Source organism: Phocoena sinus, chromosome 18 (genome assembly GCF_008692025.1).
Source record: "Phocoena sinus isolate mPhoSin1 chromosome 18, mPhoSin1.pri, whole genome shotgun sequence".
In the NCBI taxonomy this organism is placed as follows: domain Eukaryota; kingdom Metazoa; phylum Chordata; class Mammalia; order Artiodactyla; family Phocoenidae; genus Phocoena; species Phocoena sinus.
In genome coordinates, this window is record NC_045780.1 from 33,685,384 (window position 1) to 33,700,974 (window position 15,591).

Below are 15,591 nucleotides of genomic sequence, written 5' to 3' on the forward strand. Positions count from 1 at the left end.
TAAAATCATGAGTTTATCCTGAAAGTTCTATTTCTAGACACCATTTTGAACATTGAACATCTGCCAGTTTTGGTTACCACAGAGGTCCTCAGACCAGTCCCGCTCAGATATTGAGGGACAAGCAGCTATTGAACAGTATGAGATTGGGAAATCTATGTTTGAAATAGAAGTTGGCCATGATCTGTTCTTAAGGGAAAAGATGTATTGCAGAAACTTTTACGTATATGAGTCTATTTTTATAAACAAGTATTTCCTTCTAAAATCCACCCCAATTTATGTGTATTACAAGGATGTTGTTATAATGTTGTTAATAACATTGTTAATAATTATGTTTTGGAAGAATTGGGGAGGGGCCACTTTCACTTTTTATTATACCTCTGTAAAGTTGTATTTTTATTATTATTATTTTTTTTTTGTGGTACGCGGTCCTCTCAGTGCTAGTGGCCTCTCCCGTTGCGGAGCACAGGCTCTGGACGCGCAGGCCCAGCGGCCATGGCTCACGGGCCCAGCTGCTCCGCGGCATGTGGGATCCTCCCGGACCGGGGCACAAACCCGTGTCCCCTGCATTGGCAGGTGGACTCCCAACCACTGCGCCACCAGGGAAGCCCTATTGTTATTATTTATAGGCTTAAACTGATCAAGTTCACTGAACTTGATCATTCAGGGAGAGTTAATGAATCAGGGCATTTTAAAATGAATAGAGGACTTTTTTTAGATTCTAATTTAAAGGATGGCTTTTCAAAAAATAGGTTTTTATTTAATTGAATGAGTACTTTCAAATTACTTAAATTTGTAATAGGTGTATCAGTTTCCTGTGGATGCTGTACCAAATTACCACAAACAGAGTGGTTCAAACAATAGAAATGTACTCACTTACAGTTCTGGAGTCTAGAAGTCTGAAATAAAGGTGTGTGCAGAGGGTCTAGGGGAAAATCAGTTACTTGCCGCTTACAGCTTTCTGGTGGTTGCTGGCATTCCTTGGCTTGAGACCTCATCACTCCAGTTTCTGTGTCCATCTGTGTCTGTCTCTTCTGTGTGTTATGTCTCAAAATTCCCTCTGCTGTTCTCTTATAAGGACACTTGTCATTGCATTTAGGGCCCACCTGGCTAATTGTCTCAAGATCTTTAACTTAATTACATCTGTTAAGATCATTTTTCCAAATAAAGTAACATTCAGTGGTCCCAGAGATTAGGATATGAACATATCATTTGGCGTACCACCATTCAGTCCACTGCAAAGAGATGGGTATACATTTAAATTATGTTTTCTAAGCTGGAAAAAGAAAACTTTTAATGGTTTTGCAGCATTTCAATTTCAAAAATTTAATCAACACCAAGCATTTTATATTTTAAGATGCATTTTAAAGAAATGAAAATTAGAATTATTCATATTTATTGACTAAGATATATGTATGAGGGACTATTTCACTCTTTTGCAAAAAATTCATTTATATTTTCTTAATTAGCTTAGTAGCATATTTAAGTGACTGCCATTTTTTATTTTAGGCATTCTATTTTCATTTCATTTTAATTTTTGGAGAATTGTTATGCTATTAAACAGTAAGCTATATGATGACATGCAATAGAAACATAGGTATTTGTCATAATTGCCTATGATAATTGAAGTAGTAGGTTTTCATTTTTAAAGTTTTGAATAAATGGCATTAGTTTAAATAAATTATGAGTGTAAATTATTAGATGTCTAATTTTAAAACAGATATTAAAATTGTAATTTGAATACAATATAATTCTGTGCTATAGAATATTAAACTTATTACTTACCAGCTGTTTCTTGACATCATTATTTAAAATTTTGACATAAATGGCAGATTGAGCAAAAATGATGGCAGTATATTTTGCACTGAAAATTCTCTTTGAGGCAGAAATATTTGCACAGTCTCATGGAATAAGTTTGTTTCTTATTGTTAAAAACTATGTCTATTCATCCAATATGTAAAATTGGAAAAAATTGAATAATAAAAATCTTTTCATCTTGCTGACACCTTCCTTCATTTCTTAGTGAGCTCCATATGAAGAGCATGTTGGAAATATGTAGTTTAGGCTTTCTAATAAGGAAGGTTACACACTTTTGACTATTAGCTGTAGCCTTCAAGTAAATTCCCTTTATTGGTTGGCAGATTTCATTCTTTTCCTCCCTTCATTTTTTTCTTTCTTTTGTTTTTCTTTTTTAAATATAAGCTTTTCCCCATCAAAAGTGGAATCATACTTCATGTGTTACTTTTTTTTTATTAGTTACCTATTTTATATATATTAGTGTATATATGTCAATCCCAATCTCCCAATTTATCCCACCACCCTCCTCCCTTCTAATAACCCAGAAGAATTTTTTTTTGAACTATAGTAGATTCAATTACTGTATTAGTTTCAGAGAAGGCATTTTTAAGGATCATTATGTTTTGGAAATATTTTCCAGAATAGACACAAAGAGTACAGCGTTTAAGAAGGAAGAAAACTAGTTTTTATTTAGCATCTAACTTCATATGAGGCATATGCCAGGTATTTCATTTATTCTTAGAACAGCTCTTAAAGATTAGCATTTTTTTAGAACAACTCTGTAGTTTTTTTTTTTTTTTTAAGTAGGGGAGGAAACAGGCACAGAAAGATTGAATAAATTGCTTTGTATCCCACATTTATTAAATGCTGAGACTGAGATTTGCATCTAGTTCCGTCTCACTAAAAAGTACAGATCAGATGACAGTCTCTCCAAGCTATTCATAAAATGCCTTCTAATATTTGTTATCATATCTTACATTTTAAAGTAACTGCTCTCATGTAAACCTAACTAAGTACACGGTCTGGGGTTAATCCTGGGAGGCCTTTGGCCTGGCCTCTACAGGCCCTGATTCTGTATTGCAGTAGTCAGTGCACAGGCATTAGGCCTAAAGTGAGTCTTTCCACCTGATGTATGGTTTTATAGCTGTCACCTTTGTGCTGAAGTAGAGATGACAGAAGTGTCAAATCACGTATTTAAAATATGACTTATTAAAAACTAACTTCAGCTCTGCTTCAGAATTTAAGTATGAAAATGTTGAATTAGAGGAAGGACATAAATTAATGAAAGTAAAAATATCCAGGCCTTCATTTATACTTTAAAAATGTTGTGAGGGTTTGGTTTACAAAAATGAATAATAACATAGTTAGGTTCCCATTGCCACTAATCCTTGTAGTATATCAATTATGGAATTTCAAAGGAATTTTTACTTGCTCAGATGTTAATTACTTAATACCAAATAAACATTCCAGGACTAATGTCTTCATGGGTTGGATTATGTATAGGGAAAATATTGCTGAAAAAGGATCAAAAAATAGAAGTTTGTGATTTGTTGTCACCTGTCTTCCTATAGTTATCTTAAAATTGTCATAATTATTTGTTTTGATGTCAGAGAAAAACAACTATTGAAATAATGTTGAAAATACTCTTTGTAACTATTCCACAGCAAAAAAGCATTAATCTCTAGTAATTTATGTGTACTTTTTATAAGTTTCTATTTCCAAAGGATGAGCATAGGAGAGAATAAGAGAGAAAATTGTCTATTGATATGCTTCAATTTTTTTTTCCATGTGAGATATCTCAAGTGTCTGCTAAATGAGTTTCTTTTTTAAATCCTGAGTGATCTTTATAGCAAACACAAATTCTAAAATTATAACAGTCTATTTTATTTTTGATATATCTACTAGCCACCAAAAAAACCCAATAAATGTTGGAAACCCTTATTTGAAAGCCAGTTTAGTACATCTTTGGAGTCTTAGCTTCCAGTAATGGGCTGATGATATTATGCTTGTGAAGCAAGGTTGTCATCTAGTGGTGTTTGCAAGTAGTACATTCTTCAGAATTAGCTCTCTAATACATCTTTAGCATTTTAAAGGAAATGCTTAACAAAAACAAATCTAGGTTTCAAATTTTCAGAATTTAAACACTTTAAAATATTTTACATTATATATGACTTTACAGAGGATTATCCCTAGAAGCTTTTCTGATGTCCATATCTTAATCTTTAATATTGGGCCCCCAGATTTTTGTCTGGCCACTGAAATGTTGAAGTTTGAGTAATACGGATGTTAATCATGATGTATCAAGGCATTTCATAATGCTTCACGTCTCTACTGAAGTTACTTGCTTAGAAAAAAGATCCTTATATAGTACTAAGCAGATTTTTTTTTTACTTTTTGCATATTTATCCTTTCCATTTCTGTGCAGGTTAATTTTTTGAAACATTTGCACATAAAATGTTAAGGTTTTAAGGTCTTTGCTTTTGGTGTTTTTATTTTTGTAATATAAAAATTTGGAAAGTTAGCAGAGAAGAAATTAGAATAGATATTCCCATGTGTAGAAAAAATTTAATATCATATTAACTAAATGGTGGAAGTAATATACATTTGTGCATGCAAAGAAATCATAAAAACTAAAAACTGAAAAAGGTGCATTTTTAAAGATAGTTTATATTTGAATAAAATAAATCTTATATAGAAAATAGTTCACTCACTAAGATGAACACTAATTGTTACTTAGAGGTCCTTTATATAATACATATCTTTATTTGATCCATTCATACATAAACCATAGAGAAAATTAAATTTTAAGCTAGTGTTGACTCAGGTCCTTATTGTAATTGTTGGAATAAAGATTGTGGTATTCATTTTGGCATAGTAGGTGGCCACTTAACCTAAAGAAGGGAAGAAAATGGTAGTGATAGAATTGGTACTTTTTTTTAGGGAAATGAAATAAAAGACCTCTTTTTTCCTTTTTTGCCATTTGGGTCATAGGACTCCCCCCTTCTGAATTACTTTTAATAGAATTCTGATCCTCCTGTTTGCTGTGCTTAATACCATAAATTCATTCAACTTAATGCTGGTGTACCAAGTTATATTCTGGTTGGTGACTCCCCCCCCCACGCCCCCTCACCAATGTATTTATAAATTGTATTGAGTATATTAATTTAGTCTGTACCAGGTTATTTGAAGCAAATTTTGTGCCCCAGTTTTTTAAAAAAATATTTATTTATTTGGCTGCATCAGGTCTTAGCTGAGGCACGTGGGATCTTTGTTGCCGTGTACAGGATCTTTAGTTGCGGCATGTGAGATCTAGTTCCCTGATCAGGGATCAAACCCGGGCCCCCTGCTTTGGGAGCATGGAGTCTTAACCACTGGACCACCAGGGAAGTCCTTGAGCCCAAATTTTTATTAGCCTTGTTACCTTAACTAATCTTATTACTCTGTGGTTCATAAATAGGAGTTCATAAGCCATTTTCCTTTATCCTAAAGGAGGGAATTAGCAAGTTATTATTTCTGTGTTTTTGACTGGGTACAGCAAAAGCCTATAAGAAGCCTATAGCAAAAACCAAAATTTTCAGCAGGCATGTTACAGACCACTTACACTGTGGGGCTGGAAACAGGATATGCAGAGAGACCTTTGTTTGGGTAGTTTTTAAAAATTATTTTTTTAATGTCCTGGGAATTTTCAGTAGGTTGGCAATGTTCATATTTGCTAAGATGAAAGATACCTTTTAATATAAGTGATTTTAAAAATTACCTGTCATGTTTTATTCTCTCCTGTCCCTCTATTGGCTTGAGTAATTGGGAGTTAGTTATTATTTTCTTTGTAGCTAAGTAGGGATTCATTTATAAAATTCCCATTTTGGTATTTGGATAACCTATGTGGGCTAGTAATCTCAATGTACCAGCAAATAATCATGTATAGATCAGAGACGACAAAAACCACATGAGGCCATGTGATTTGGGTTTTCTTCAGAGACAGTTAAGACCATCCTGTAGCAGTCATTGTCCAGATATGTCCTTTATTTTTGATTGAGTCCCTATCCATTTGGGAAGAATGTTTTCACTCTTGAGTTTCTTATTGGCATTTTAAAGAATTTTCATGTGTCATCAGCCTAATTTGTATGCATGATGATAGATTCTGTTTTTGATTATCTTAGGAATTCATGTCTCAGTTCAGACTTGAATGGGTATTCATTGCTTGGACGGGTACAGGTAGGTGGAGGGGAAGAAAACTTCAGTGTGCTTTTTTAGTATTTCTGGCCAATTAGAACATTTTTCCCCCTAAAAAATATATGTAGTCTGGAAATCTAGGTAAGGATGAGTTATCATATGTGCAGTTTGAAGATAATTTAGGCCAAAGTAAATGATTTGATGATAAATCCGGTAAGAACACTATTTACATGCATAAATATGTTTATTGCTGTCCAGGGGTCATACAAAGTGACCTAAAAGACAGTTCTTTTCCTCTTTTGCTTGAAAAGGATGTCAGCCACGGATATTATATCATTTGAGAGACACTTAGGGCACAACCCTGCATGTCAAAGACAAGTTGAAAGTGTATAAGAGCAAACAAACAGATAACTGAAATAAACCAATACGATTAATACGTACAAAGTGTGTGTGCCACATGCAGACTGAAGCCTGTTTTGTTTGGCTTGTACATTGCTTTGCAAAAAACTAAAAGCTAAAAATGAGAAGATCTGACAATGGCTGCTTAACCTATCCTCATACAGATAGTCACTGGAGCTGCCCCTTTTAGACGGGCATGTACCCTTCAGTTTGTTGCTGACCTCCTCATTATGTGTACATCATAGTCAGTAGTTAAGTTAGACTCAAGGATTTTACCTACTTCCAGAGGAATGGATCAAAGGAAAATTGGCACTCTTTTCCCTTGCAGTTAGGAATCCACTTACTGGTAATGGTGATCCACTATCTGGATCTAACAAGTGATATTGAAACAATAGTATTTGTTTTTATCACAGTTTTCTGTCAGTTGAGATTCTTGAACTGTAGTTTGGGAATGTCTGTTTTATATGCCCAAGTAACTTTAGAACATGAGGTAAAGATGGTTTTAGCAGTGAGACCCTTCTTATTGAATATATTTTCATTATTTGTAATAGGAAACCACCTCTCCCCCAAATTGGTGGATAGTATTTAATTTTAAAGCTTTTACTTCTTAAGTAAGAAGAGTTGCTCAGGACTAAAATTAAATGACTCTGAGAAAGTCAGAATTTTAACATTTATTTATGAAAATAAGAAGCACTTTCCAAAACCTTTTAAAAAAATTTGAGTGTTTATTAAACTGTGATTTAAAATGGAATTGTTTGAAGGTAAAATTAAGGAGAAATATTAGTCTATTCTGTGAGTATCATGTAGAAATTTAGCCCTTTAGTGCCTTGCTTGTCAATAAAATGTATTCCAATGTATTTTTAGTTCAGAATAGTAATGAGTGGTTTTATAATGTTACTGTTCTCAAATCTCCACCAGAGGAGAAAAAAAGTATGTGCTTTGGGGGCTGTTGTAGTCAAGAGCTCTCTGGGGTTTGTTTCTTCTTTAAGGCCCATGCCCTTGGGTTTGCATGCTCAAAGACGGCACATGGGAACTGATTATGACTCACTTCCCTTGAGGTCCATCGTGCAGTTGTGCACAGGGATCAGATCTGACACGCCTGTGCCAATTTTCAATTCCTTTTTTTCCCAGTGACCACATTAAGGCTGGTGAATTGTGTGTTGTTTTGTTCTTTCAGTTGCTGTGTTCCTGTAGTGCATCTTGAAGCTGATCTGGACATAATACCTTAGTTTTATCACATTTTTTATTCATTGATGATATTGGAGTCTTAAATGTTTACAGAAACAGAAAGATTAATTTGTAAATCTCAAGTTACAGTTAATTTAGATTTAGTCCTGTGAAAATGGTCCAGTATTGACAGAAGGATCACCAAGATGTTACTGGGGAGACCTGTGAATGGGTCTCCTGTTTCTTGATAATTACAAAGTAAAACTGTGAGGCTCAAGTCCTTTGATTTTTTTTTTTTTTTTTTAATGTGAAGGGTGAGGAAGGGAGACTTGTAAAACTTGGAAATTGAGACTGAGCCATATTTTATAATTTGGAAGCCTTCTCCAGGCATTGTTTGGAAGAAATCACATGATATTTGATTTATACATGGATGAAGTCAAATTTACACCCCCCTTATCTCTTCTGCCTTCAGAATTTTTGTTAGATAGATGTTTCCTTTTTATATTTTGCAGGATAGGTATTTTTATTGTTGTAACAATTTTTGAATCTCTTAATCATAGTTAATATTAGTTCCCTGATCTTTGACTATGAAACTAGGCCTATTCTTATTTAATATACTTTGGAGACACTGATTGAATTTACCTAGTTGTGCTTTTTTGTGTGTGTTGGTAAAGTGTCTACTTGATTAAAAAATTGATTTGTATAGATGTTGACTTTTGTTTATGAGAAAAAAATCATATTCCTGATATTAGCATTAGTTGTTAATATATAAAAATAGTGTGTTGTAATGAAAAGACTGCTAAACTGGGAATCAGGAGGCATTTTTGTTTTAACTTTTCATAGCTTAAGTTTGTATTTTGGGGCAAGTTTAGGTTAACATCTTTGGGCGTTCTTCATCTGTAAAATTGAAGAGTTAAACTTTGATTATGTTTTAAGATCATTTCCAGTTCATGTGACATCCTATATAATCTTTTAATTCTAAAGAGTTGCCTTTCTAGAAAACAAAAGTATTTTATTAGTCATTGCATATTATTTCCCCACTGTAGGAATTTTGAAAGTTGTGTTTTTGTAATTACTCAGTCAACATTTAACATAGCACCCATATCCCTCTATGCACTGTTGCTTCCTACAGTAAATAAAATATGTCTCAACCTATACTGACTTCTCATCTCTTCCCCATTTTCCAGCCATAACGTTCCAAGTTATTACCTCTAGAATGTGCTTTATACTTTTTTACTTCCATGTTGTTGGTCACACTATTCCCTTTCTGTGCACTCTTTTCCATTCCGCAGCCACTTTGAGCCCCCATAACATTTTGTTTATAGTTATTTTGGCATTGTATGATAGCTTTTTACATGTTGTGTTATTCTTTATGTGCGACTGTAAACTCCTTGAAGAAAGATGTTTATTTTTCATCATTTTACTGATCTTATTACTGGTTCACATAGTGCTTTTCACATAAAGGGGGAGTTAATTAATATTTGTAGAACTGAGTTTGTAAGATGGTTAGTGCCGGATACAGTCAATGGCTATGAATGGTGAAAAATTATCAGGGTAATAAGGAAATGAACTTAGCCATTCTGAATTAAAGCAGTGTTTTAGCCATCTATGCTGACTGCAAACATTGTATTCCATGGTCACTCATGTACTATTTATTCCTGCCTCCCATCCATTCATTCTTACTGACTCATCTACATACTTAACACTTCTATTTTTCTCTGTAGCCCACTTAACTCCTTGCCTTCATTCATCATTGTAGTTTAGCACTGCCATGGTCTTCAACTTTTAATAGTATCTAACTTCTTTTAACACATTCTTGCTTTGATTTATATACACATTCCTTTCTTTTACCTCCTTGATCTTATGCATAGGTTTATCAGCTTTAATTTTCTATTGCTTTTTGTACTCTCCTATTCACATTTCTTTTCACTTGCCCTTTTACTTTTGAGAAATCATTCATCCTATGTTTCTTAAAGGTATATGCTCTTTGGTTGCTGTCTTCAGGTAAAGTTTACATTGACAAGTGTCTTAGAATCAGCCTAAGGTTGGGGGTTGATGGTGGAATTGCTGGCCATCAGGAAGAGCTGGAGTTAGCTCTGTCAGACTAGCACTCCTGTATCTTTTTTTTTTTTTCATCTTTATTAGATTATAATTGCTTTCCAATGTTGTGTTACTTTCTCTCGTACAACAAAGTGAGTCAGCTATATGTATGCCTATATCCCCTCCCTCTTGGGCCTCCCTCCCACCCTCCCCATCCCACCCCTCTAGGTCATCACAAAATACCGAGCTGACCTCCCTGTGCTATACAGCAGCTTCCCACTAGCTATCTGTTTTACACATGGTAGTGTATATATGTCCGTGTTACTCTCTGAGTTCAGCTCACCCTCCCCTCACCCACCTGTGTCCACAAGTCCGTTCTCTAAGACTGTGTCTCTGTTCCTGCCCCGCCACTAGGTTCATCAGTACCATTTTTCTAGATTCCATATATATGCGTTAATGTACGGTATTTGCTTTTTTCTTTCTGACTTCCTTCACTCTGTATGACAGACTCTAGGTCCATCCACATCACTACAGATGACTCAATTTCATTCCTTTTTATGGCTCAGTAATATTCCATTGTATATATATGTACCACATCTTTTTCATCCATTCATCTGTCTATGGACATTTAGGTTGCTTCTGTGTTCTGGCTAATGTAAGTAGTACTGCAAGGAACATTGGGGTACATGTATCTTTTTGAATTATGGTTTTCTCAGGGTATATGCCCAGTAGTGGGATCTTTTTAGTGGGAGAATGTCTACAGTGGCAATGCTAGCATCAGACCTTTGGTTACAGGAGTATCTGATACTGATTACAAAAGATGCTGAATGTTAATGGGCATTTTTACAGGTGGACTTTTGGGGGGATGATATCTGAATTGTAGAATTTATCAAAGAATTTCAAAATGACTTTATTGGGTGTGGGTGAATTGGTAGGGATGATTTTTCCCCCCTTTGGATTCAATAATCTTTTTACTCTTGAATTAATTATTGTCTGCTACAGATGTATGGTTGGTTTGGACTGAATAAAAAATAACAAAGGGCAATAAGACAATGAGTAAAAAAATCTGAAAAGGGACAGGAAAAGTGAAAGATGTAAGGTAAAAAGTTGCCTATCTTTGTGCTATTTGGAGTCAGTAGTATTTATTGAAAGATTCTTGGGAACATTATGTTAGAGAAAGGGGACTTGAGAAGGTAATGTGAGAAAGGAGCCCAGAAGAAAGTTTGTTGGACTATATATATTTAAATCTATGTTGTTTTTGGTTCTATTTTTATAGCACATCTCAATCTCTTAAGAGTTTACTGTATTACTAAATATTTAAATTGGATATTGTATTTGTATAATAGTAAAGAGGAGCTCATTCATTCCTTAAGAAGTATATTGATGGTTAAATAGCTTTTCTCAGAAAACATATGGGTACTTTTATTAACACAGTATCCCTTTAAAGATATAAAAGAGGAAAAATACGCATTGTCTATCCTATTCTATCAGATAGTAAATAAACAGGGAGTATCCAGGACGCTTTTTGCCTCGTATTTGTAGTGGAAGCATTTTATAGTAGAGAACAAAATTGCATGTAGACTTAAGAAAATAATTTTGGTTAATTTTGATTTTAGAAGATATTAAGCCATTTATTTTATTTTAACAGGTATCTTTCAGATGAAGGCATTGAAGCATGCACAAGTTCTCCTGACAAAGTCAATGTAAATGACATCATCCTGATTGCTCTCAATGTAAGTTTTATTTATTAACTTATAAATGTTTTAAATCTGGAAGCTATATTTATGAAAAATATCTCATAGAATAAACTGAATTTTATGATGAGAAAAAATCATAAATCATCTTGCATTTTTATTGTCCATTTTAAGTTGCAGGGATGTTTGTTGAATTTGGTAATCTCATATAAGCCAATTATTAGAAATATATATTTCTTTAACATCTATTACTCAGAATTCAATGAAAAAGGGAAAAATGCAGTTAAAACTCCTTTTTTTTTCACCCTGTGATCAGTTACAGAATTTCATTACATTTACAGTAGCTATGTAATAGCAGTAAAAACTGATCATATTCATGAAAACAAATTGACATTTAATTTACATAGAAACTCTAGCTAGGTTATAGCTTCTTGACAGTTGTATTTTCTCTTTCAAAGTAACTTTTCCTGTTGATAAAAGTAGTATATATGGTACCATACGACTACTTCAGAAAATATAGAAAAGTAAGATAATAAAACCAAATAATTACCATTAATGTTTTGGTGTATATTTCTTTCCAAGCTCTTTCCCTCTACCCATTTGTATAGTTGTATCTTATCTATAATTGGGATTGACTTTTGGATTTTTTTGAAGAGTTATAAAAATTGTTTGAAGTACAGATGTAAGTAAATTAATATTCTTTTTTCAATCTTGCAGTTACCCTATGGGAGTTTTTTTTGTATCACCTTTGCAGTCATAGTCTATTAATCAACTTCGTATACTATGATACATAATCACTGAAATTCAGAAGAGAATTACTGTCTGATAAATCCATTATGTCACTGCAAAGTAGGTTTAGCATAAAGCAGAAAGGGTGACAACTGATAAGAACATGTGAAATATAAATAAATTTATAACTGTATAACTTTTCAAATTACTTAAATTTATATTTACATAATTAAACTTAGGTTTAAACATAAAATTTATATTTTGAAACCCGTGATTTTTTTAGCTGCTTTGAAATTTTATTTAATAAGACCAACAGGTTATCTGTGACTACAAATGGAAATATTTGCTAGACAGTTTAACTTTCCTTGATTTGCACCCAAATTAGTGAATTTTATTTTCAAAAAATGGTATAAAGAACCCTAGTTTCGGGTTTCCCTGGTGGCGCAGTGGTTGAGAGTCTGCCTGCTGATGCAGGGTACACAGGTTCGTGCCCTAGTCCGGGAAGATCCCACATGCCGTGGAGTGGCTGGGCCCGTGAGCCATGGCTGCTGAGCCTGTGCATCCGGAGCCTGTGCTCTGCAACAGGAGAGGCCACAGCAGTGAGAGGCCCGCATACCACAAAAAAAAAAAGAACCCTAGTTTCTTTGTTTATTAAAAAAAAGTCCTAAAGATGATAGGGAAAAGGCTTTGTGACAATCTTCTGTTCTTTTTTATTTTTCTTATTTATATACATAGGTAAATAGCATTGAGCTATGTATAAATTGGGTATGAAACTAAGTAAAATAAGTCAACATGAAGTATTTGTCCTGTGTGCATAAGAGGTACATGATTATTTTTATCTTAGTGAATTAATTTGTCTTTATAATTTTCTTTAAAATATATAGTTAAATACTGCAGTCCAAAGCTATTATGCGATATAATAGGATTAAAAAAAAATACTTTTAATCGGGATGAAGTCTACACCAGACAAATAATCTAAGGTTCAAGTTTATAACCTTTAAATAAAATCAGGTATATACAGTGTTTCTGTTGAAGTTTTTTTTTTTTTTGCGGTACACGGGTCTGTCACTGTTGTGGCCTCTCCCGTTGCAGAGCACAGGCTCCGGATGCGCAGGCTCAGCGACTCACGGGCCCAGCCGCTCGGCGGCATGTGGGATCTTCCCAGACCGGGGCACAAACCTGTGTCCCCTGCATCGGCAGGCGGACTCTCAACCACTGCACCACCAGGGAAGCCCTCTGTTGAAGTTTTTTAACTTTCGAGTGATTGTGGGATGTTAATCACTAATTGAGAAAGACTTGCATTATTAGTTCTTACATATAACTTATTACATATTGGGAGAATAATCCATGCATAAGCTTGCTTATGTTCTCTTCCGCCAGTGGGAACACACTGAATTTGTTCCTTTATCTAGCAGTGAACAAAGCAGTGGTATGTATATGGTTTTCCTGCCCAGGGAAGTCCATTAGGCTATTATTGGGCTGCTTAGGAAGGTACTCTCTGCTTAGCATGAAATAAAATTCCAGACTCCCCCCCTTTAAAAGCAGGTGTTTACCATAGATCACATTGTTAACACAAATAATTTAGGCAGTGAACCACAGTTTCAGTTAAGGAATGGTTCAAGTGCCAAGTTCCCAGATGACACCTTCGGGCCGACTTTGTAAGCTGGCCCTTCTAAAGATAGCAGCCTCAGAGCTGCTGTGTAACTCTTTTCTGCATGGGTTTTTATGTTGAAAGGAGGGAGGTTCTTAATTTTTTCCTCTGTAGAATGAGGAGTAAGGATATTAAGAAATAACCTTGAAATTCAGCATGTAGTTTTGCGTTTAAATTCCTGAATTATTCAGAAAAAAATTAAATGATAGCCTAGTCTTAAATTACTAAGTAATATGTAACAGTAAAAATTTTAAAAGATTATTTTTAAATTTGTTTTAAGATTCTGTGTAATACAAAATGATTTGCCAAATAGATATTCTGTTGAAATTACTTGAAGAAATAGGAATCTTGTGTGCATGTGCACAAGTGCGTGTTATAGGTTAAATATTTCTCCTGCATAATTGCTTATTCACTATAAATTTATTTTTGGACCCAGTTATCCTAGTGACCCTGATATAACAGCATCTGAATCATAGAATTGCCTTTGCAGAACTCTTAAATTGACTTTGAATTTAGGATGTTTAAAGATTTGGTAGGTCATTTTCATCTTGCTAAAAGAACAATGAAATAACATTCCTTATATGTGTGTAAGGCACTTTGAATATATTGTCTCCTTTTAGCCTGACAACAGCTTTGTAAGATAGAATTGGTAATATATTTTCCATGTTACAGAGGAATAAATTAACTGGATTTAGAGAATTTCTGACGTGTCCCAGGTCATATTAGTTAATTACAGTATGTAGTAAATCAAAGTTTAGGATTTTAGTCTAGTGCTCATTTCTCATTTATATTAATGCCTCATTTTATTTTAATTTTTTAATTAGTGATAAAAACCAGAAATGAAGGACCATGATGCATCATAAAATTTTTATATATTATGTTTTTTATACATATTTAAATATTTCAGCTTTTGAGTGACTTCAAGATAATACTTATGTTTTTATGAACTGTTAGTTGTATTATTGACTTGTACACGTTCAGATGATAACAATATGCATGTTTTATATTCGCTAAAGTAAACATGATAGCTAACATTCATTAAATGCTTACTGTTTGCAAGTCATTGTGCTGAATGCTTTACATGCATTATTTAATCTTCAAAACAATCCTAATATAGGAAATGCTAGTATAGGAAAGTATTTTTTTCCCCATATGTTGCTTAGTATTTTCAAAGTCAAAGCCATGCAACTTGAGGTATGGTTTATAATTCTTTCACTCTATTATTGGGTGGAGGCTGCAAAAAGGATAAACCTGAAACATTGTTAAACAAATATTTGGGGCTTAGTTTACTTGGCAGTTCCATTCAGTGAGTTTTACTTAGGAGTGATCCTTGCATTACATTGAGAAATAAATTATAAATCATTGTAGTAAAAGACTGGAAAGGATCTGTGAGGGTTGTATAACATGTATGCTTGTTTCTTAAGCTGACCATATATGGATATTTCAAGTAAGAGGATATTCTATTATTGTAGATGTTCAAAGAAGAGTATCCTACTTCTCTATATGTAATCCTTTTATAATACAGTAATTTTAATCATCTAGTATTTTCTCCTTAAGTGTAATATAAATTTCTCCCTTATAAATTTTGTGATTAAATGCACTCTAAGTCTGTTTTGTTTTGCTCTTGAGGCAATGAAGAGCTTCTCTTTACTATATTTAAGGGATAACAAAACAGTACAAATTTAGTTATTAATCTAACCTCACTATCTCAAGCAGCGAGATAATTTCTTAGCTTAAATAATTAGGCCTTTTTCATGAGTAGTATTAGTTTTCTTCTGAACAAATTTCTTACTTTTCCTTTAGTTTTCACTTCTTCTTACTTAAAGAAGACAAAATCCTGAAAAAGTCTGTTTTTTTTATGTAGACTGTGTAGTTGAAGTTCTGTTTTTATGTCAGAAATCCTACAACTATATCTTAGTCCTATGTTGTTCTTTTTTGTTTTGC

The 15,591-nt window shown here is 33.7% G+C and overlaps 1 protein-coding gene across 2 annotated transcripts in view; it reads left to right on the forward strand.

Moving 5' to 3' along the window:
* TDRD3 (tudor domain containing 3) overlaps positions 1 to 15,591 on the forward strand; it is a 201,414-nt gene that overhangs the window by 72,081 nt on the left and 113,742 nt on the right. For both annotated transcript variants that reach the window (XM_032611497.1, XM_032611498.1), the window contains exon 2: positions 11,222 to 11,306. In XM_032611497.1, coding sequence (XP_032467388.1) covers positions 11,222 to 11,306 — 85 coding nt within the window. The remainder of the gene's footprint in view (positions 1 to 11,221; positions 11,307 to 15,591) is intronic.